Raw genomic sequence first — 21,695 nt, 5'->3', positions numbered from 1 at the left:
GTGTAGGCAGTGATGTAAGGTGTGGATGGGTGATGAGGCAGTGTTACCTAGCAACCGTGTAGGCAGTGATGTAAGGTGTGGATGGGTGATCAGGCAGTGTTACCTAGCAACCGTGTAGGCAGTGATGTAAGGTGTGGATGGGTGATCAGGCAGTGTTACCTAGCAACCGTGTAGGCAGTGATGTAAGGTGTGGATGGGTGGTCAGGCAGTGTAACCTAGCAACCGTATAGGCAGTGATGTAAGGTGTGGATGGGTGGTCAGGCAGTGTAACCTAGCAACCGTGTAGGCAGTGATGTAAGGTGTGGATGGGTGGTCAGGCAGTGTTACCTAGCAACCGTGCAGGCAGTGATGTAAGGTGTGGATGGGTGGTCAGGCAGTGTTACCTAGTAACCCTGCAGGCTGTCTTATGGCTGGTTGACATCTGAAATTAGCGCCGTTGATGGATGGCGATGATCGGGAGACATATTTATGGTCATTTGATTTTTGCCAAGGGAAAAGTCGTTTCTTCTTTCACCTGTACCCCCAGCACGTCGTAAGAGGCTACTAAGTGGGGAACCGTACTCCCTCTCTCGTCTTCTAAACATATCAATAATATCATGTTTGCCCGTTTACCATACCGTATATCTTATTTTACATGAAAAGCTTACTAATTTTAACCCAGTATTTTCATGATAATGGAACTGAATTGCAATTTTTAACGGATGCCAAGTAGAACCTATAAACTCAAATATAGTGAAATAAAGACTCCCATTCCCTCGTTCCAGAAACTTGGGATCGAATGATCATTTATTGCAGTCGAAATGATTTTCAATACATGCAAGATGTTGTTGTTACGTTATATATATTTTGTTTTTGCTATTTGCTTTACGTCGCACCGGCACAGATAGGTCTTATGGCGACGATGGGACAGGAAAGGCCTAGGAATGGGAAGTAAGTGGCCGTGGCTTTAATGAAGGTACAGACCCAGCATTTGCCTGGTGTGGAATGGGGAACCACGAAAACCATCTTCAGGGCTGCCGACAGTGGGGATCGAACCCACTATCACTCGGATGCGAGCTCACAGCTGCGCACCCAACCTTTACATTCTTCTTCTTTATGCGATGTTGGTCCGCGGTAAACAATTGACTTGCTAGTTATTCCTTCTCCCATTTCGCTATGGTCCCTCCTCTCCTCTCGCCATATGAATTTGGACTTCTCATTTTGCTTTCCTAACTGTAGTAAAGATTTATTTTGTATTGGTGCGAACTTTCTCTATGCATTTTCTCCTATCCAGTTAGTAGTTGCTTTGAATTTGGTGTTGCAGTTGAAGATTTTCTTTGCGTTCATTCTTGTGATGTTCCCCGAAAACTTTAGTCTCCACCTACGTTTGGTGTCTGTGATCTCCTCTTCCTCCATGTACCATCCCAAGATTGTTTTCTTTCTTCTCTACTTCATCCACTTCCCCTTTCTGATTCACAATCAGACATTCTGACCAGTAAAGTCTTGATAAGCGTGGTACAGTGTCTGATCCTTGCCCTTTAAGATATCGTTGTTTTGTTGTGTCTGTTCTGTATTAATTTATAAACTAACTCCATCTTACTGGGCATGTCTTATTTCCTTCTTTATCAAGCCCATGCGCCTGGATCCATTCACCAAGATCCTTTAATTTATCTGACCGCTTGACTTTCCCATACTTTGTTTCCGGGTGCTATTCTTTATATTGTTTCTATTCTATGTAATTTGCCTTTTCATATGAGATCCAGAGTCCTCCTTTCTCTGCGATTTCACGAACTTCTTCAAATTTATATATTTTGGTTGTAGACATTTATGGTGTTGGCATGTATCTTACGCTTATTCTTAAATTAGTGCAAGTTTGTCACGAGTGAGAACATCCTTATCTAACAATATACATTAGGACTTAACTGAATGACTGTATAAATGAATGGATGGATGAGTTGCATGAAGAAATGAACTCTCTCCCCCCCCCTCCCACTTACGGATAGCCACCAACTACGGAGAGAGCCCTCATTATTGAATGAATGCATGAGTGATTGAATTAATGGATGGATGAATCAATCAATGATGAATGCTCTCATCCTACAGCACAAGTAGTATTAGTGATAAATGAGCCGACCATGGAGTTAGAATGTAAGACCTCAATGTGTTAAAAGACTGATCTTCAGTCAATTAAAACGGTCTTAATTTTACAAGTAGTCTTATTTTTTATACTTGTCATTAAATATTATTTTTCTTTGGGGTTTATTGAGTCAGGGTTACAGTATTAACGTCTGTTCTAGAGTGACTTTAGTGAGAGGAATATTCTCTGTGTAGTAGACTGACATTTCTTAAACACATTGCGCATGAACTAATACGATGTTCTAACCTGTTAAGGGTAGCAGTTGTTATAATAACTAAGTTAAGTAATTCAGTTGTGTCTGTGTTCCAACAGCCAAGAGACCGCCCGTTGAAGAGACGTCCAGCTTCCTCAAGTCACTGCTGGCCAGCCACGGGCCCAACTACCTGGAGAAGCTCTTCGGCAGCAAGGCCCGAGACGCTCTGGAACCTCTAGGAGGTGTCGAGAAGGTAGCCATCGCTCTTTCAGGTGAGGTGCCCAGTCTTTGAAAATGTACATATACTGGCTCTTCCAGGAGGAATGGTCAATATTCAGGGGAACGATGATTTGAATGAAAAACTTCATATGGACATATGCATGCCGTATTTCGAATTATGTCCGAAGTAGAACAGATTATATGCAAAACTATGTTCGGGCCAGTGGCGCGTGCGTAATTAATTTAATTTATTTAACTTACTAGTGGACCCGCAGCATTCGGAGAACTCGTCTTGATAAGCCTGTCGTAGTGTGCCCTTGTGAACAGTTAATAGCGTACACAATAACTCGCCGTGTAGTTTATTACACTTCTTTCCATACAGTATTTATTGTGCTTCGACCATTCGGGTGTATCTGGATCCTAACATTTTCAAACGCTCTTGCCCCAGATGGCCGTGGGTGAATACTGGTTCGGGTAAGTAGACACACACTTGTTCAAGAGTTTGTCCCTGCGCTTTTTAATGGCCATACAGAAGGCTAGTCTTCAAGTCTGTACGTATGTCGATGCTTTCTATTAGCAGCTCGTAAGATATTAGGACAGATCTGCCATCTGTTGAGTATATTTAGAAGCTGGGGAAGGTCAGAGAATCAAAGAGGTATACAGCACACAATAATATTCTTCCATGATCAAGGGAAGTGTATACTCTCTGCCTTGGCAGGAAATAATCAAACATGGCTGCGTGCTATGACCTTACTAACGATGTAAATCACATATCAGAATATTAGTGAAAGTGCTAGTCGCTTAACAACCTGCTAAGTAGGGGGTTAGGGTAGGCCTTCTCCTGAAATTATGGGATTGGTCATTTAATGATTTAATTTTTATGATTAATCAAAGTTAGAGACCTATCAATGTCTTGTGATTCACCAGCAGGTAAGTACGGAGAGAATAAGATAGAAACGAAGCAAATCCGTCCAGAAGAATCTCTTTTACTAAACTATTTAATATAATAATAATAATAATAATAATAATAATAATAATAATAATAATAATAATAAAATGAAGCGATTTCGTCCATTGAAAACCTGCGTGAAATTGCATCCAGAACTGGACTCCATATCTCATCCAGAAAATCCACTACAAGGAAAGATATCTTCGGTACGTAGGTGGACAAAAAATGAAAACCCAATATTGCAAAATATCCCAAGTGTCTAAATTCAAATACCTGGGAGAAGTCATCTAACCATCAGGACTGAATCGTGAAGGAAACGAAGAAAGGAACTACAAAAAGCATACAGACACACATGGAACGGATATAATAAAAATGTCCATGTCCCGAAATGCAAAATTAAGGCATTACAACACTATAATCAACCGTAAACTGATCATTGGGTGAAGATCATTGATTAAGCAAGAAATACAAATCTTAAGGAATAAATTTTGGACCCTCTCTAGAGAAGGAAATATTATGACCTTCACCACCCCTGAGAGCAAATGTCAGATACATTTACGAGAAGACGTTTCAAGTTTTACGGACATATTCTCAACCTCTCCCTATCCATGAAATAAACAACAAATGGCTGCTCGAAGTTGGAAAAGGTCTTCAGCAAATAGGCATTAAAAATGACACTGTATTAGGCATATCTAAGTTGAAAAGAATAGTCGACAACCACAGCTTTGCACACTACCACCAACCAAACCTGGTCACAAGATCGCAATAAAAGCCAGAGCGAGAAGATGAAGAGATTTCGGGAGAAGAAAAAGGCAAGGACATCGGCTAAATAAGTTCAATCACGCTCCTTAATCGGGCATAACGAAGAAATATGAAGAAATAATTCTTCCTTGGGGATTACACAGTTAGACCAATACAGAAAGGGTCTCAGAACTTCCGAGGGCATTTAGACTGACAATACAATAAACGAGTAATGTCACGTGATGCTAAATTGAGACATTACAAAACAGTTGTCATGCATCAGAAACCTTAACTTTAGGAGCTCCTTCTAAAATTGCAGATATTCAAAAACAAGAACGGAAAATTCCTAGAAAAAGTTCGGACCCATGCAAGAAAATGGAATTTGGATCAAAAGGCGAACTGTAGACCTCTATAGTTACACAGATAGTTTCATCAATACTGTATTGAGGGTACGTTTGACATTTTTGGACACATTTTTAGAATGGATAATAACACACTCACAAAAAGGTTATTCAATATAATAAATTAAACATTTTAAGACATTTCGGACATCACTCAAAGCTAAGCAAATTGACTGAACTTCGGAGGAGAACTTTCTGAACCATTCTTGGTAACAACTGGTTTACGACAGGGTGACCTCTTCATTTTAACAGTGCACTAAAGTTCGTTATGACGGAATGGTACGAGAACAACTCGAAAAATTTAAAAATTGGAAAGCAGAAATGTAACATACATTTGAACTGTCTAGCATTTGCTGCCCAGTGATATTCAGGAAACAAGACAACAACAAAAATCTTTACAGAAAATAGCTCAAAATATTGGTTTGAGAATTTCATAAAAAAAACAGAAATTATGTTAAGTCACCTTGCGCTTGCAAATAAAATTAAGCTGGGACACCAAGAAATAAAAATTGTAGTATAAAAAATTAAATATTTAGGTGAAAAAATCACATATAACCTGAACGAGAAACGAACATGGCAAAATATAGAGTACATAAACTTTTTTGCAGCACAGCATGTTACGAAGAATACATATAATAAAAAGTGTCTCTCAACAGCAACCAAACTGAAACACTACAAAACAGTCACGCAGCCACAAATTACTGTGCATATGCATGTGAAACATTATTCAAAACAACAAATACAGTTGCAATAGAGTACTCAAGTTAGAAAGGAGAACAGTGAGAACCTGTTTAAATAAAAATTATCAAGTAAACGGAGTCTGGAGACTGACTTCCTATGAGACAGTTTATAAAGAAATACAACCTGTGACTAGCAGAATGAAAAAGAAACGAATATCATTCTTAGAGCATCTAATACGGTCACCAGAAAATAGAGTCAGTAGATAATTAGTAGAAAAATCATGGAAGAGTAACTATATTATTAGATGGATCGCATAGCTTGAAGAAGACATCAGAATAGAAGATTTAAAATACAAAACAAATACACTCAAGATAAACACACTAGACCCAACAAGCAGAGAATAGGAAGAGTGATTCCAGAAGTGGAAAGAAACTTATATCCATAAATAATAAAACAGTATTGAGCTGACGGAAATAAGAAAAACCTCCATAAACCTGACTAAAGTAGTCCTATGTTGGCTAAAATATTAAAATAAAATTACCAGGAAAGAGAATAAACTGGTTAGAGGAAACAAGAGGGGATCTGAATGAATTAAACATCAGGGAAGACATCACGAGGCATCACCAAGTCATCAGGATCTCGGTAAACAAACACACATTTGTGGTGAGAACTAGCAGCAACACAGTGAGTTCATGAAGAGAATAAGAAGGTGAAATTCATCAAGAAGTTCCAACGTGCTCTATGAATGGGCATAACGAAACAATAATAATAATAATAATAATAATGCACATTTGATGATTAATCCTTCCATAATAAGCTATTTTCTCAGGAGTTATCACATCCCTTCCTAATACACTGATTCGCGTTCACCGAAACGCCGTAATATTTTGCTGCCCCAGCATTCTAGTTTGTTAGAGGGATATCAGGATGTGTGGCTTCCTCTTCACAATTCGTGCAATTAAAATTTCGCTTCACACTACGAACTCTCATCCCTCGTCTTCCTCTAGAGTTACCCTTATTCTGCGCAGGCAACTAAAGAAACTACCTTCAACTACTCCTCACAATCTCAACAATACTTCCTACTTCCAAGGCACAGCGCGCATGCTCAGTAGCTAGTCCTCCACACACACCTGTCCCAAGCGACAGTAATATCACCTACTGGAGACGAGGTGAGGAAATAAACGGGGAAATATCCCACTCCTCACTTTCGTAATACGCCTCTCAGTGACGCCTAGGCCATCTGTTGAGGATCAAACTAGCCTTCGGGCTGAGAATGAGGGAAGTTAGACGAGGCAACTAACAAGTCAGTTATTAATGATCACTTGTTAGTTGACACGTATGAGAAATTATCAACTGGTTTGGTAATAGCCAGTTCGGTTATTCCAGTGAGTGTCAACTTATAGGATTCAGGAGGTGAAAAGGACTGTATCGCTATTGACCAAACGAAGCAATTTGATAGGGTAGAATCTGAAGACTCCTGTATAATATGAGGGCTTTGGAGTAAACTAAGGAGTGATTGAACGTGTGGCTACATTTCTAGAAAGAAGAACTGGGTTTAGGTCAAGCATTATCTAACTATGTAAGGATTAAAAAAGGAGTCCCGCAAGGGAGTATTATTGGGCCTTTATTTTTTCTTATGTGCATAAATGATATGATTAAAGAATTTGAATCACAGATAAGGCTTTTGAAGATAATATTATTCTGTTTAGAATAACAGATAACTTACAAAATTGTGAGAGATTTCAAAAATATTGACAATGTTGTGAGATGCACAGCAGACTATGGTGTGATTGCAAACGGCCTACAAAAACCATTTGTAAACTTCACAAAGAGGATAAGTTCTCGCAGTTTTAATTATTGTCTTGATTGAGTGATAGTACTTCATGGGGACGACTGGTAGCACCTAGGTGTTAATATAAGGAAGGATCTTCATTGGGGTAATTACATTAATGAGATTGTGAGTAAAGGGTACAGATCTCTTCACATGGTTATGAGGGTATTTAGGGGTTGCAGTAACAATGTAAAGGAGAGGGCATTTAAGTCTCTAGTAAGACCCCAAATAGAGTATGGTTCCAGCGTATGGGACTCTCACCAGAACTACTGGAGATAATCCAAAGAAAAGCAGCTCAATTTGTTCTGGGTGATTTCAGACAAAAGAGTAGTGTTAAAAAAATATTGCAAAGTTAGGGCTGTGAAGACTCGGGAGAAAGGAAACGAGCTGTTCGATTGAACGGTATGGTCAGAGCTGTCAGTGGAGAGATACTGTAGAATGACATTAGTAGACGAGTAACCTTGTGTGGAGCCTTAAAAAGTAGGAAATATCATTACATGAATATAAAGTCGGATTTAAGGAGGACAAATTATGTCAAATATTCGTTTATAGGACGAGGAGTACAGGGTTGGAATAATTTATCAAAAGAAGTGTTCGATAAATTTCCGAATTGTTCGGAAAGATTTAAGAAAAGGCTAGGAAAACAATTCATATAGAAACTGCCACTTGGGTCAGTCCTATATACAGAGTAGTAGCGACTGAATACAAGGTTGATTGATTGATTGATTCGTTTATTTATTGATGGCAAGCCGTCTTCCGATTCGCTGATATTAGGGAATCCGAGATTAGAGGATTCTTTCATTATCCCATCTCCATCATCATCTTATATCTCTGATTATTATGGGCTTATGACCACGCGGTTTTGCACGTTACACAGAGAATCACGGCCATCGTGATGTTGGCCGTTGGTGAATGTCTCTGATGTTATTTTCCGCAAGGTAAAAGCACATAAAAGATAGGAAAAAATATTTTCACAATTTCACTTTGTGTAGTTTTTATTTAGCAGAAATTTAACCGAGAAATATAATATTCCCTGTTTTGGTTCCCTTAACACTGCTATGCCACTCCGTACAAATAAATCGCCCGAATATCAGTTAACATAACTTCTCCTAAGCCGCTTTCTCCTGATGTTCGCGCAAACAAACAAACACGCAAACAAGGAAACAAACAAAAATATAGTAAACTAACAAGCGAACAAAGAAGTGAAGGAGAAAACAAGCAAACAAACAAGCGAACAAGTAAACAAACAAACAAACACTGAGTAGATTAACAAGCGAGCAAAGAAGTGAACGAGCAAACAAACAAACAAAAAATAAACAAACAAGCGAACAAATAAATTGAACACAACTTATTTTCGAATCTGTACTCCAGTAAGTACACATTTGATATTTAAAATCAGCCTTGTCAATACTTAGAGTTATTTAATTAATTATTTGTTTTCACCTGATGTACCGTACATAATTCGAAGATCTCTTCCTCAGCGGTTTTTCTCACCCTACCAAATATCTGTTGGACCTATTCCCTTATTAAAAACACCAATCTAATTCTGAACAAATCTTTACCACATATTTAGTTCTAACCATCTCTTTGTTATTACTTTCTATCTGTCATAAATAAAATATGTCACAAATGAACACTAAACTATTCAGTAATATTCTACTTACAATATTAATATAATGTCTTTGCCTCGTCTTTTACCTACAAATATAATCAGTTTTTTGAAATTAGCCTGTCTAAAATCGACTAAAATCTTCCAATCCAGAATTATCGTCAGTTAAATGTTACTTTATTTTCGAATGTTGGAAATCTAATTTGAGATTTTAAAAAAAAACGAAGAATTGTTCAAATATTTGAGCTCTACGTACAACGTCATAATTTTATTTAGAATAATTCGCCAAACTTTTCAATCGTGTTTTATATCCTGTGGAATTTTTCTGTTGTGACAAGCGGTAAATTGGTAATTCTAATTTTGTGTTTGTCTTCACCGTTCACTGTAAATGCTAATATCGGTATTTTAAAAATTTTTATTCATTTCTGGTGGGAGGGTGTTCGCGCTGCCTGACGCCATAATTACATACTATTCTGTAATCCTTCGCAACTGTTTCTGGAAACATCGATTACGTGTTTGCAATCTGCTTTTATTCCTAGAATACTGGTCTCAGGAAATTACTTTGTAGGTATGATACAATCTCTCACTCCTCCACCTGCTATCGATCGCAACATGTCCACCGCAGCTCCGCTGGCTAACGAAAGGAATAGGTTACAAAGCTGTATTAAGGCGAGTTCCTCTCACCAATGTCGCAATACTCGCGAAAACCCTCATTTTGCTGTAAAAGAGAAAAGATAAGTTTTGTAAATGGAACAAAAATATACCGCAGTAATTTTATATGGTGTATTGCACATCAAATCCAGGAGTATCTTTTTATACCAACTCCACGTTGTTTTATTTCAGACCAGCGATGCAGTTGTGTACTCAATGTACATGTGTCACTTTTATAACATACCGACCTGAATTTGTGGTAAAAGGAATGGAAATACACATAATTCTGACAATACGTTATATATTATACTGTATATAAGTAAACTGTTGTTACAAACATACATTGCAAAATTTATCAACAAAGGTATTAATCAGGTTGGCCAACAGGTACCTATTCCTGTACCATGACCTAATAACAATGAGAGATCTCAAGAAGTGGATGTTCTCGTTCTTGCACGGGACTAATGCATTGGAAGCAAGCTTTCTGTAGTATGCATGATACAAAGGAGGTATGTAATCTTCTAAGTCTAAAATATCCTTGCTTTTTGGCTGAAGTACAGGCCTACCAGGTACTTTCTTATTGACAGCTGCTTGAAAAGTGACCTAAATGGATCCTCTTTATTGATTTTATTACATGTAATCTTACTTAATAATACCTTTTGCTTAGCATCATAGACTGTTGTTTGAATCACCACTAGACTCTAAGCCTGCACTTGTTTAATGTCTGCTCTGCCCATTTTCGGAATGTGACGAGGGCTCTCAGGTATTTCCACTCACTGCATTTGCTCTAAATGATCCGAGCTCATATTAGCGCATGTAGGAATAGTTACTTTTCATGTTGCTCAACACATAGCAGCACCTAACTCACTTTTTTCCATTTTGGGGGGTTAGACCTTCTTTGCGTGCATGTCCTCAATTTTAATTCTGCATTTCTAAAATCCTTGCATTTAGAATAGTTAAATTCGCAGAGTAGCTTCTATAATCTGTTTTAAGTTTATTCCCATTATTTTTGGCGAAATTTATGAATGAATGAATGAATACTGATCTGCATTTAGGGCAGTCGACCAGGCGACAGATTCCCTATCTGTTGCTTTCCTAGCCTTTTACTAAATGATTTCAAAGAAATTGGAAATTTATTGAACATCTCCCTTGGTAAGTTATTCCAATCCCTAACTCCCCTTCCTATAAATGAATACTTGCCCCAGTTTGTCCTCTTGAATTCCAACTTTATCTTCACATTGTGATCTTTCCTACTTTTATAAACGCCATTCAAACTTATTCGTCTACTAATGTCATTCCACGCCATCTGTCCGCTGATAGTTCGGAACATACCACTTAGTCGAGCAGCTCTTCTTCTTTCTCCCATTTCTTCCCAACCCAAACTTTGCAACATTGTTGTAACGCTACTCTTTTGTCGGAAATCTCCCAGAACAAATCGAGCTGCTTTTCTTTGGATTTTTCCTGTTCTTGAATCAGGTAATCCTGGTGAGGGTCCCATACACTGGAACCATACTCTAGTTGGGGTCTTACCAGAGACTTATATGCACTCTCCTTTACATCCTTACTACAACCCCTAAACACCCTCATAACCATGTGCAGAGATCGGTACCCTTTATTTACAACCCCATTTATGTGATTACCCCAGTGAAGATCTTTCCTTATATTAACACCTAGATACTTACAATGATCCCCAAAAGGAACTTTCATCCCATCAACGCAGTAATTAAAACTGAGGGGACTTTTCCTATTTGTGAAACTCACAACCTGACTTTTAACCCCGTTTATATTTTAAATAAGACTAAAATTCGTTTTCTGCCACTTCTAGAAATCTTGAACAACGGAAGTGTTATGCAGGAAAGCACTGTAGAAGGAATAAATAAATGGACTGCTGCAGTTACGTCATTTAAGTGGACTTCATTTTGTGTGGTATTTTAAAATTAAGGATTTTATTATTATTACTGTTATTGCTAGTAATATGTTTTGTTATTTGTAATTATAAGTTATGTACATGTGTACTCTTCTAGTGGTTAACTGTAAGAGAGGACCTTGAGCAGCAACTTCATCACCAATAAATGCATTACCGGACGAGCTGGCCGTGCGGTTAGAGGCGCGCGGCTATGAGCTTGCATCCGGGAGATAGTGGGTTGGAATCCCACTGTCGGCAGCCCTGAAAATGGTTTTCCGTGCTTTCCCATTTTCACACCAGGAAAATGCTAGGGCTGTAGCTTAATTAAGGCCACAGCAGCTACCTTCCAACTCCTAGGCCTTTCCTATCCCATCGTCGCCATAAAATCTATCTTGTGCGACGTAAAGGCAGTAGCAAAGAAAGTAGATAAGAATAAATCTATCTATCTATCTATCTATCTATCTATCTATCTATCTATCTATCTATCTATCTATCTATCTATCTAATCTATCTATCTATCTATCTATCTATCTATCTATCTATCTATCTATCTATCTATCTATCTATCTATCTATCTATCTATCTATGATCTCCGTTCCCCTTCTGAATACTGCGAGCGCTACAAAGACCTTCATTTCAGTGTAAATTCCACATCGCCTGTAACACAATTGAATTACAGAGACTGAAACACGTATCAATTAACAACGCACAGTTTGAACTTCACAAGGGAGGTCCGAATGTAGTGGAGCAATTGCAATCCCTTTGTAGCGCATTGAACAGAACGGAATATTTCATAGTTGCTGTAGGCAACAGACGTGTGAGATTTGAGCTTTATATGTAGGTACAGCACTTCACTGTGATGACTGGCGAAGTTTAACAAGAAATTTCTGGGGTGAAGTGTAACAAAGAGCCTACGTGTTTACAGGATGCCGCAAAACACACTCCAAAAATAACTGCCGGGTGTAAACGGCATCAAGTTAATATATATCATAAGAGCAACCAACCCTGTCTGACGTAGGAGGCGACCAGGGGCTCTCAACTTAGCAATCACAGTTCTCCTACTTTAGTCAGGCTTTCTCTCCAATTACTTGTGCCAGACCACTTTATCCGACCTCCCTTGGTCAACTCTTGATTTCTTCCTACCTTGACGGTATTAGGTTTTCGAGGCCTGAGGGGCTCTCATTTTCACGCCCTTCGTGGCCCTTGGCTTCTTATGCCGATATCTTCATTTTTCCAAGTGTTAGACCCCCTTCAATTTTACCTCTGATTAGCCCTATATAGAGGATGATAATCCCGATAAATAGTTGAAAAGAGCGGGTTCTTGTGTACAGTGTCCGTAGGCGGCAGCACTCTCGTACCAAACAATGGCTTTACCAGCATGCAGTTACCCCTCACACTACTGTTATAGCAGTCAGTATCGGCTACACAGAGGAAGCACATTGCAGAGAAACGACCAGAGCTTTCTCGGACTGGGTGGCGACTTCTTCATGACAATACCCGACCTCATGTCGCAAATCAAGTCATGCACTTTCTAGCTCGATTGAACATTACCTGTGTACCGCATCCACCTTATAGCCCTGATCTTGCACCCTGTGACTTTTTTATTTCTATCAATAAAGGCAAAGATTAGCAGTTCTCAAAAAATGTGAGGCGATTCTTAAAGGCCTGACAAATAATGGTCTGTAGCATGTGCTCAAGGACTGGCAGAGACGCTATAAAAATGCATTGAGGTAGGAGGGGACTAGTTTGAAAACGATCAAGTAAACATTGAAATGGAGTTTAAAACAATCTATGAAACAAAACAAAATCAGTCTCAGTCTTTGTTGGTCAGTCCTCGTGTTAATAGAGGATTTTTATACCTTCTCTTAAAACAATAATCACCACCACCATTAGTGTTAATAGAGGACTTTTATACCTTCTCTTAAAACAATAATCACCACCACCATTAGTGTTAATAGAGGATGGTTGTCCAGTTGCATTTCCTCTTAGAGCAATAATCACTAGAGACGAGAATTATAGGCACTAAACCAGTTAAAATAGGCAGACATATAGGCTCTTAAATTAGCCAAAATAGGCATGTAAATAGGCACTAACGAGTAAAATAAGCAACAAAATAGGCATGAAAAATACTTACAATTTAATAACACACTCAATTACTATAAAAGACATTAACAACAAGCAACTTTTCAATGTTTCCAGTAACGATCCTGTTCTCCTGTCGGGTAGACTGTTTTGTACTAAGAGAAAGATCTCTCAACATCACAGGAAGTGATTCGATAAAACTTCAATGAAGCCCCTTCATCTGGTTTTATTTCAACTGCTTCATCTACCTCACCTGGTAGCACCCTGACTACTTTTATAGTAGCTTTCCATCATGGATTCTGCTGCAGGACTCTTATGGAACCTTCCCAGAGGATCGGTCAAAACTTCTGACTTCTTCCACAACCCTACTGTAAATGACACCACCACGGGATGGTGATTGCTCCCGGCAGCTTGTTGAAATTTTAAGATGCTCCAGTTCATGCAGGGAGATATTAGCTCGCACCATGCAGCGCACAGATAATTGTTGTTAGTCGCTGTTCACAGTGGACAGGTGGAATAGCTGTGATGACACAGTTTTCTGTACTCGTGTTAAATGCATTACAGTATTTCTATGTTGATCTATATCAGGGCTCCTCAGGGTGCATGCACCAGTGCATTGCGCTGTCCACGGCGCAAAAGACGACTTCTCTTGGTTGACCAGAGTGCAGACCCCCACTCCTCGATTTGAAGCAAGAGCGCTGTTTCTCTCTTTCCCCACGCCTGTCTCCCTCTTCCTCACTTACTCCGTAGCGCTCCAAATCCAGGCCGAGTTGACCCGAGCTAACCGAGTCGAGCCGAGACGACGCGCTGGTCCAAGCCGAGCCGAGTGGGACCGATGCACTGTGCACAGGACCTCTGCGCCTCCGTTTGGAAGCGTGAGGTTTTGGGCGTTTGAGAGGCTCTGATCTATATGCTATCTTTTCACATTTGATCTGAAAAATAATAACATTGACTTAAATTACAATGTTCCTATATCTTAAATTTCTACAGGTGGGCTAATTGGAAATAATGCTCAGTATAATCATGCATTTGTTTTTTAAAGAAAATGCGATTAGAGGTGATGTTTCTAGAAGAACAAAACTTTAAAGTAGGAACAAGAGAAGTCGTAATTTACATGGAAATATGTCCTCAAAAGTGTTCAGTTATAATCTGGCAGCTTCCTATCCAGTTCACCGGGTACAAAAAATAATAAGAATGATGTGAAACGATACCTGAGTAGCGTAGAGGAAAGATCCTTTCTATATGCTTGCCAGTGACTCACCAAGTTACCCCCAGCAGTATTCTTACTATTTATAGAATTAAAACGGAGGCACTATAAATCTTAGATTTGTGAATATTTTGTATGTTGCTATTCGCCGGCTTTGGTCAGCCGGGTCAGCTGTCATGAAGACTATTTTCTGTTGCCTGCAATAGATACTGCATCATGTGTGCCCATAAGGCTGCCAAACTGTCGTGGCATGCGCCCATAACCTTACTTTTTGTCGCAATTTAGCAAGACTCTTGATGGGGTGCTAGATAAGACGCACCCCAGACTCTCTTTGCTTCCCCACCCCCAGCACAACGGTTACTAACCGGACCTCACCAATCCAGACCAACGGTCTTTTCACTGGCTTGATCTTGTAAAGATAGTCTTTGCAGCCTTGTAAAACACGCTGTGATATCGTCCAAGCCGTGGCATCCTGTATGTCTAGCCTGTGTGATATCGTCCAAGCCGTGCCATCCTGTATGTCTAGCCTGTGTGATATCGTCCAAGCCGTGCCATCCTGTATGTCTAGCCTGTGTGATATCGTCCAAGCCGTGCCATCCTGTATGTCTAGCCTGTGTGATATCGTCCAAGCCGTGCCATCCTGTATGTCTAGCCTGTGTGATATCGTCCAAGCCGTGCCATCCTGTATGTCTAGCCTGTGTGATATCGTCCAAGCCGTGCCATCCTGTATGTCTAGCCTGTGTGATATCGTCCAAGCCGTGCCATCCTGTATGTCTAGCCTGTGTGATATCGTCCAAGCCGTGCCATCCTGTATGTCTAGCCTGTGTGATATCGTCCAAGCCGTGCCATCCTGTATGTCTAGCCTGTGTGATATCGTCCAAGCCGTGCCATCCTGTATGTCTAGCTTGTGTGATATCGTCCAAGCCGTGCCATCCTGTATGTCTAGCCTGTGTGATATCGTCCAAGCCGTGCCATCCTGTATGTCTAACCTGTGTGATATCGTCCAAGCCGTGCCATCCTGTATGTCTAACCTGTGTGACATCGTCCTAGCGGCACTACATTCGATGTTCAACCTATGTTTCGCGAAGGCTTAGCGGAAGCCTAATAGAGTTCACTAGAGCCTACACACAGCGCTGGTGAAAGTTACTCACGATTTTTAAAAATTAAATTTTAGTTAGAGTCCGCTTCTGTGGTGTAGTAGTTAGCGTGATTAGTCGCCACCCACGCAGGGCCGGGTTCGATTCCCGGCTCTGCCACGAAATTTGAAAAGTGATGGGGTCCATTCAGCCTTGGGAGGTCAACTGAGTAGAGGTTGGTTCGATTCCCACTTCAGCCATCCCCGAAGTAGTTTGCCGTGGTTTCTCATTCTCCCATTCTCCTCCAGAGAAATGCCGGGATGTTACCTACAATAACTTAAGGACGCGGCCACTTCCTTCGCTCCTCTTTGACGGTCCCTTCCAATCTTCTCATGCCTTCACAAGGCCCCTGTTCAGCATAGAAGGTGAGGTTATCTGAGCGAGGTACTAGTCCTCCTCCCCAGGTGTATCCCCATCCAAAGTCTCACTGCCCTTGAGACAGTAGAGGTGGGATCCTTCGCTGAGTCCGAGGGAAAAACCTACCCTGGAGGGAGAGCAGATTAGGAAAGAACGAAAGAAAGAAAGAAAGAAAGAAAGAAAGAAAGAAAGAAAGAAAGAAAGAAAGAAAGAAAGAAAAAAAATTCAGTTCTAAATCTCTATTTTCATAGGAAATGATTAAGAGTTCAAAATACCTATTTTTAATTTTCATCCATTCTGTGACAAGAGACCATCGGCGTTCTAACTCCTCGTTCAGTAATTAAATGATTATTTACAGTTTAGCAATATGAACTATTGAAAGTTCACGCCTAATACAGCATTGCAACAAAACAACTTTCCCCAACACGTAATTTAATAGGCCTATAAATGCTACAATGAAATGCGATCGTAGTTCAGTCACAAAAAAGGATAAAGGAAACGAACTGACTTCCTTACAGCAAGCTTGGCAGAAAACTACCTGTGATCCACCGCTTCAGCCAGTAGGACGATTTTTCTTTGCAATTACAAATTTTTGCGTCACGCCGACACAGATAGATCTTATGGTGACATGGCATGGGAAAGGCCTAGCAGTGGGAAGGAATTGACCGTGGCATTAATTAAGGTACAGCCGCAGCATTTGCCTGGTGTGAAAATGGGAAACCACGGAAAACTATAGTCAGGGCTGCCGACAGTGGAGCTCGAACCCACTATCTCCCGCTAAGCGCACAGCCAATATCCCGGTGATTTTCCTTTGGGCATTGCCACAGACACACTTCTTCTTCACAATAAATCACAACACGTTCTGAAGGTAAAGTATACACGTACAACAGTTCACATCGAGAAGGAGGTATAAGGGATATGGGTTGTGCAACGCAGTTCGACGTTGATTGGCTCTCGCATATGTCTTAGAAGGATGGAGGGGTTAAAGGCTTCGAGGTCAAATTATTCCTTGTTTCTCCTGACGGAAATTTCCTAAGAACTATTTCTGGTGACTTCCGAGAATTCCCATTATTTTTTGTTCGTGGGGTAAACAGATCAGAACACATCTGTTACTGGAAGAAAATCGGCTTCTTTAAAATAGATTAAAAAGGTATCAAATAGGCAAATATACTCAAAACAGGCACGGACCCCGGAAACAGGCATTTATAGGCACAAGAAAATGAACGAAATCTAGCTCAAAGGACCCCAAAACGGATTTATATCTCAAAAGCCTATGTTTCTGAACACAGGAATAAAATAGGCAAATTCCCGTCTCTAAAAAAATCGCTGTTTTATTGTGTTGTTTACTTCCGCTGTGGTCTTTTAGCAAGACGAGGGTTAGTGACGCACGGAGAGTGACTGGCTCCTCTATGTGTACACCGAACTTCACTGCTCCATCTGTATGGCTGTCTCCAGTTCACACCCGGAATTTGCAGGACAAGTAAATATTCATTGAACACTCCACGTCGGGTCATGTTATCTCTGACACCCAATCGAGCTTCACCTGTTAGACTAAAATGGAACATCGAAAATGGTTTCAGATGAAACTGCCAGCTCGAAGCAACTGAGGTAGTCCAGGTGTAACTCTCTGCCATTCTCATAAGCTGTTCCGGAGGATAAGGACGTTTTACCAATTACTGTAATTTGGAAATAAGGCTTTCATGATCGCAGATCCACATATCACAGCAAGAGAGCCTGCTAATTAGGCCCTGTCGCCATTTGGGCTCGTCACTTGGAGTGTTACGCCTGTGCAAGACGCACAATGTCACGTGCTACGTTCTCTGTCACCTCCCTGGGGAGTACAAGTTTGGCAATCCTTGCGCACACAGTGTTCCACTGGTGATGAGCGTGCCTATACTACGAAAAAGGTAAAATTAGGCAACTTCCTTAACTGTGCCCAAAGTTGAAGCACTAACGGGGCAGGAAATGTTTCAAATTGTGATTGCTGGAGAGCTCTATCAAACTCTTTTAAAAAAATTCGAAAATCATTTCCGGCCTAAATGCAGCCTAATATTGCTTGTTTCTTTACTCGTTTTCTTTCTTATTCAAATCCAAGCCAAATTAACGTATTTACATAATACTTTCTCTAATGTGTTCCTTGCTTCAATACCCTCAGGCGTTTTTTATTTTTTTGGAAAATGTCCACGCCGAATGTACTTAAAAGGACTTAAGTGAAGTAATGCATTGACTCACATTAGCGCTCGTAGTGGTGTTTTAGTGAAGTAATGCATTGACTCACATTGGCGCTCGTAGTGGTGCTTCAGTGAAGCAATGCATTGACTCACGTTAGCACTCGTAGTGGTGCTTCAGTGAAGTAATGCATTGGCTCACATTAGCGCTCAAGTGGTGCTTCAGTGAAGCAATGCATTGGCTCACATTAGCGCTGGTAGACTTTCTTCAGTGAAGCAATGCATTGGCTCACATTGGCGCTGGTAGACTTTCTTCAGTGAAGCAATGCATTGGCTCACATTAGCGCTCAAGTGGTGCTTCAGTGAAGCAATGCATTGGCTCACATTAGCGCTCAAGTGGTGCTTCAGTGAAGCAATGCATTGGCTCACATTGGCGCTCGTAGTGGTGCTTCAGTGAAGTAATGCATTGGCTCACATTAGCGCTGGTAGACTTTCTTCAGTGAAGCAATGCATTGGCTCACATTAGCGCTCAAGTGGTGCTTCAGTGAAGCAATGCATTGGCTCACATTGGCGCCCGTAGTGGTGTTTCAATGAAGCAATGCATTGCCTCACATTAGCGCTCGTAGTGGTGCTTCAGTGACGTAATACTTTCGCTCACATTAGCGCTCGTAGTGGTACTTCTGTGACGTAATACATTCGCTCACATTAGCGCTCGTAGTGGTGCCTCAGTGAAACTCTACATTAACTCACATTAGCGCTCGTAGTGGTGTTTCAGTGAAACTCTGCATTAATTCACATTAGCGCTCGGAGTGGTAGAAAACGGCAAACTGCTAAACTAATTGACCCGATAACGATGATTAAGAAAAGCATTGTGTATTTTAGTAACAAATAAAGAATATATTCTCCTACTTTATTATATTTTATTTGCCTAAACTTCGTAGCTGATATCCCTAGGTTTTCTTTAACATTGGGTTGCTTGCCTGAAGGTCTAGAACTGTGTTTTCATTATTATTTTTAGAAATGACTCTTTTTCCAGATTTTCATGTCTGCCGACAGAAGAGATTTGCTGGTAATTTTGTTTGCAGAATGCTGAATGATTTTTGTTTTATTGCAGAGTCCCAGACGATCGAGGACTTCGGCGCCGCTCTTCATCTGATGCGCGCCGATCTGGAGCACCTCCGCTCAGTCTTCATGGCGGTGGAGAATGGAGACCTGGGTATGCTCAAGAGCTTGGGCATCAAAGATTCCGAACTGGGCGACGTGAAATTCTTCTTGGAGAAACTGGTCAACACTGGCTTCTTGGACTGAAGAGGTCTCCACTCCCTACTACTAGCCTACTGTATGCAGATCTTCCCCCGGCACAGCATTCCCAACCTTTCATTCCAAGAGCGGTCCAGCAAAGTTCCTTTCCACCGTAACACGTCCTGTACTTCTAGACTGGCGGAGACGAAGTGAATTCATTATTTTTCTGCGCGTTGAATTTGGTTTCATCTTGCAGAAAATAAAGAGTAACTGTTGTAGATGTCGGCGAGTATCTTAAAAAATCATGATCGAAGTTAAGAATCCTAAAATTATTCCTTAGTGAAGACCAGGTTGAGTCACGAAATATTTCTGAATAGTCCCAACACCGTAGCTTCTAATTCCATTCTCTGACTTAATAATTAGTTCCTGTTATTCAAATACACCGCTATTTGAAGCTGCACCCCATTTTTATTCCAATGATCTTGATTTTCCATTTAACATTATCAATTCAATTAGACTACATAATAGGCAGGTACTGAATATAACTCGTGTTTAACAAGAAATTTGCCAAACTTCAACACCACATACACACACACACACACTTGCTCTCAAGTAATCACAATACATAAATGTTTCGATGTTCAAATGTGCTGGCAATATTTTGAAAAAAAACTTCTTCTGAAATATTCTGACATATTTTTAAGAGAAAATGATATTCTAAAATGAAATCTATTTGTTTTCCAATTTTCGAATTGCTATATATTAATTAATGTATGAGTATTTTGAAGCATGTCTGTCAAAGTAGTCTTCTAATGCAGAGTGTACAACCCGAAGCAAAGTTTCATTGTTCTGTTTTACCCACACCGAAGTCGACGCAAAAGTTACAAAATAACATTTGCTTTCGTAAACATTTGTTTTTCTCTTAATTTAGGATCTCGCCACATCTGTTCGTTGTCGGAGTAACACAATCCTAACATATCATATTACTGTAGGAAGACAGTTCTCGAACGTGTTGGACCGTGATTTAAACCCCCACACCTCCTCCTTCTCTCTCTTTGCCATAGACTATACGGTGATGATCATAAACGTCCTTAGAAAAAAGAAAACAGACACACACATATCAGCATAACATATTTGTGCTTATCTAAGTATGTATTTGTCCCTCACTGTCTTTTTCTTCTGATCTACGTGTCTTTTGAGGATTCATCATCCAAACAAGAAATATGCCTATCAAAGAAGAAGACAAACCCTTCATGTCAACATATTGATAGAGATTTGTAAAACTATATTGAGAATTTTTGTAATAGAGAAGATATTTTTTTCAGTGGATGTCCTAAGGCCCGCCTTGATGTTTTATCTCCGTGTCATGAGAACTAAAAAATTCACTAATGATTTCAATGAAGAGGTACGGTCGTTAGTGAGTTTCCTCAGACCTGGGATATGTTCGTCTTTTAAATGTTCTTTCACGTTTTGATATTGTACGTAAGCCTAATATATATTATAAATAAATAATATTATATTAATGTATATGGAGTATTGTACCTTAAATAAGTCAAGTGCTGTACAGTAGCTGTAACTAATATTAACCATTTCATACAAAAAACAAAACAAAGGTAATATTTTACATGGTATTACAAATTGTAAAGCGGATTGATTCATCCTCCCCGAACATCATGGTAATCTTCACCCTAAGTATAAAACAGCACAGGAAAACTTAAAACGGAGAAAGATAAGACTTTTTGTTACAAATGGAATGCGTCCATACTGTGAAAAAAATAGAGTGACATTATATTGATAACACCACGTCGTGATATGAATGTTTTACTGATATTCAAATAAATGAAATCAAAATAAGTCATTTCTTGTAATATAACTAATTATTAAGGACATTTTGAAGTGTGTTAGTTTGTAAGGGAAACTAAAATAATAATTTGTTGCTATTTAATCCGGCTAACAAAAGTAATACAAAACATTTATCGATCTTGCTTCTTATTGCGATGCAGTTTGATGTTAAACCAGGCATGTGCGGTGATGTGAAAACAAACTTCAAGACTATCTCTCGTGTTTTTTAAAAGAAAAATTAAACAAACATTGATTTTTACCTTATGAATTTCTTTAATGCAACATCATGATCTCTCTTACTCTTAATAAGCATTTGAACCTAGCGATAGAGAAAAAATGGAGTGAAGAATGGTTTGAACTTTCT

General features: G+C 39.7%; 1 protein-coding gene across 1 annotated transcript in view; it reads left to right on the top strand.

Moving 5' to 3' along the window:
* Nucleotides 1-20,084, top strand: part of LOC136884821 (IDLSRF-like peptide) — a gene marked incomplete at its 5' end in the record, with an annotated part of 339,427 nt that extends 319,343 nt beyond the window's left edge. Inside the window, 2 exons of the mRNA XM_068230167.1 lie at nt 2,429-2,581; nt 19,362-20,084. Coding sequence (XP_068086268.1) covers nt 2,429-2,581; nt 19,362-19,555 — 347 coding nt within the window. The remainder of the gene's footprint in view (nt 1-2,428; nt 2,582-19,361) is intronic.
* Between the last annotated feature and the right edge of the window lie 1,611 nt (nt 20,085-21,695).

This window comes from Anabrus simplex, chromosome 13 (genome assembly GCF_040414725.1).
Source record: "Anabrus simplex isolate iqAnaSimp1 chromosome 13, ASM4041472v1, whole genome shotgun sequence".
NCBI lineage: Eukaryota > Metazoa > Arthropoda > Insecta > Orthoptera > Tettigoniidae > Anabrus > Anabrus simplex.
This window is presented reverse-complemented; position numbering and strand designations above follow the sequence as displayed.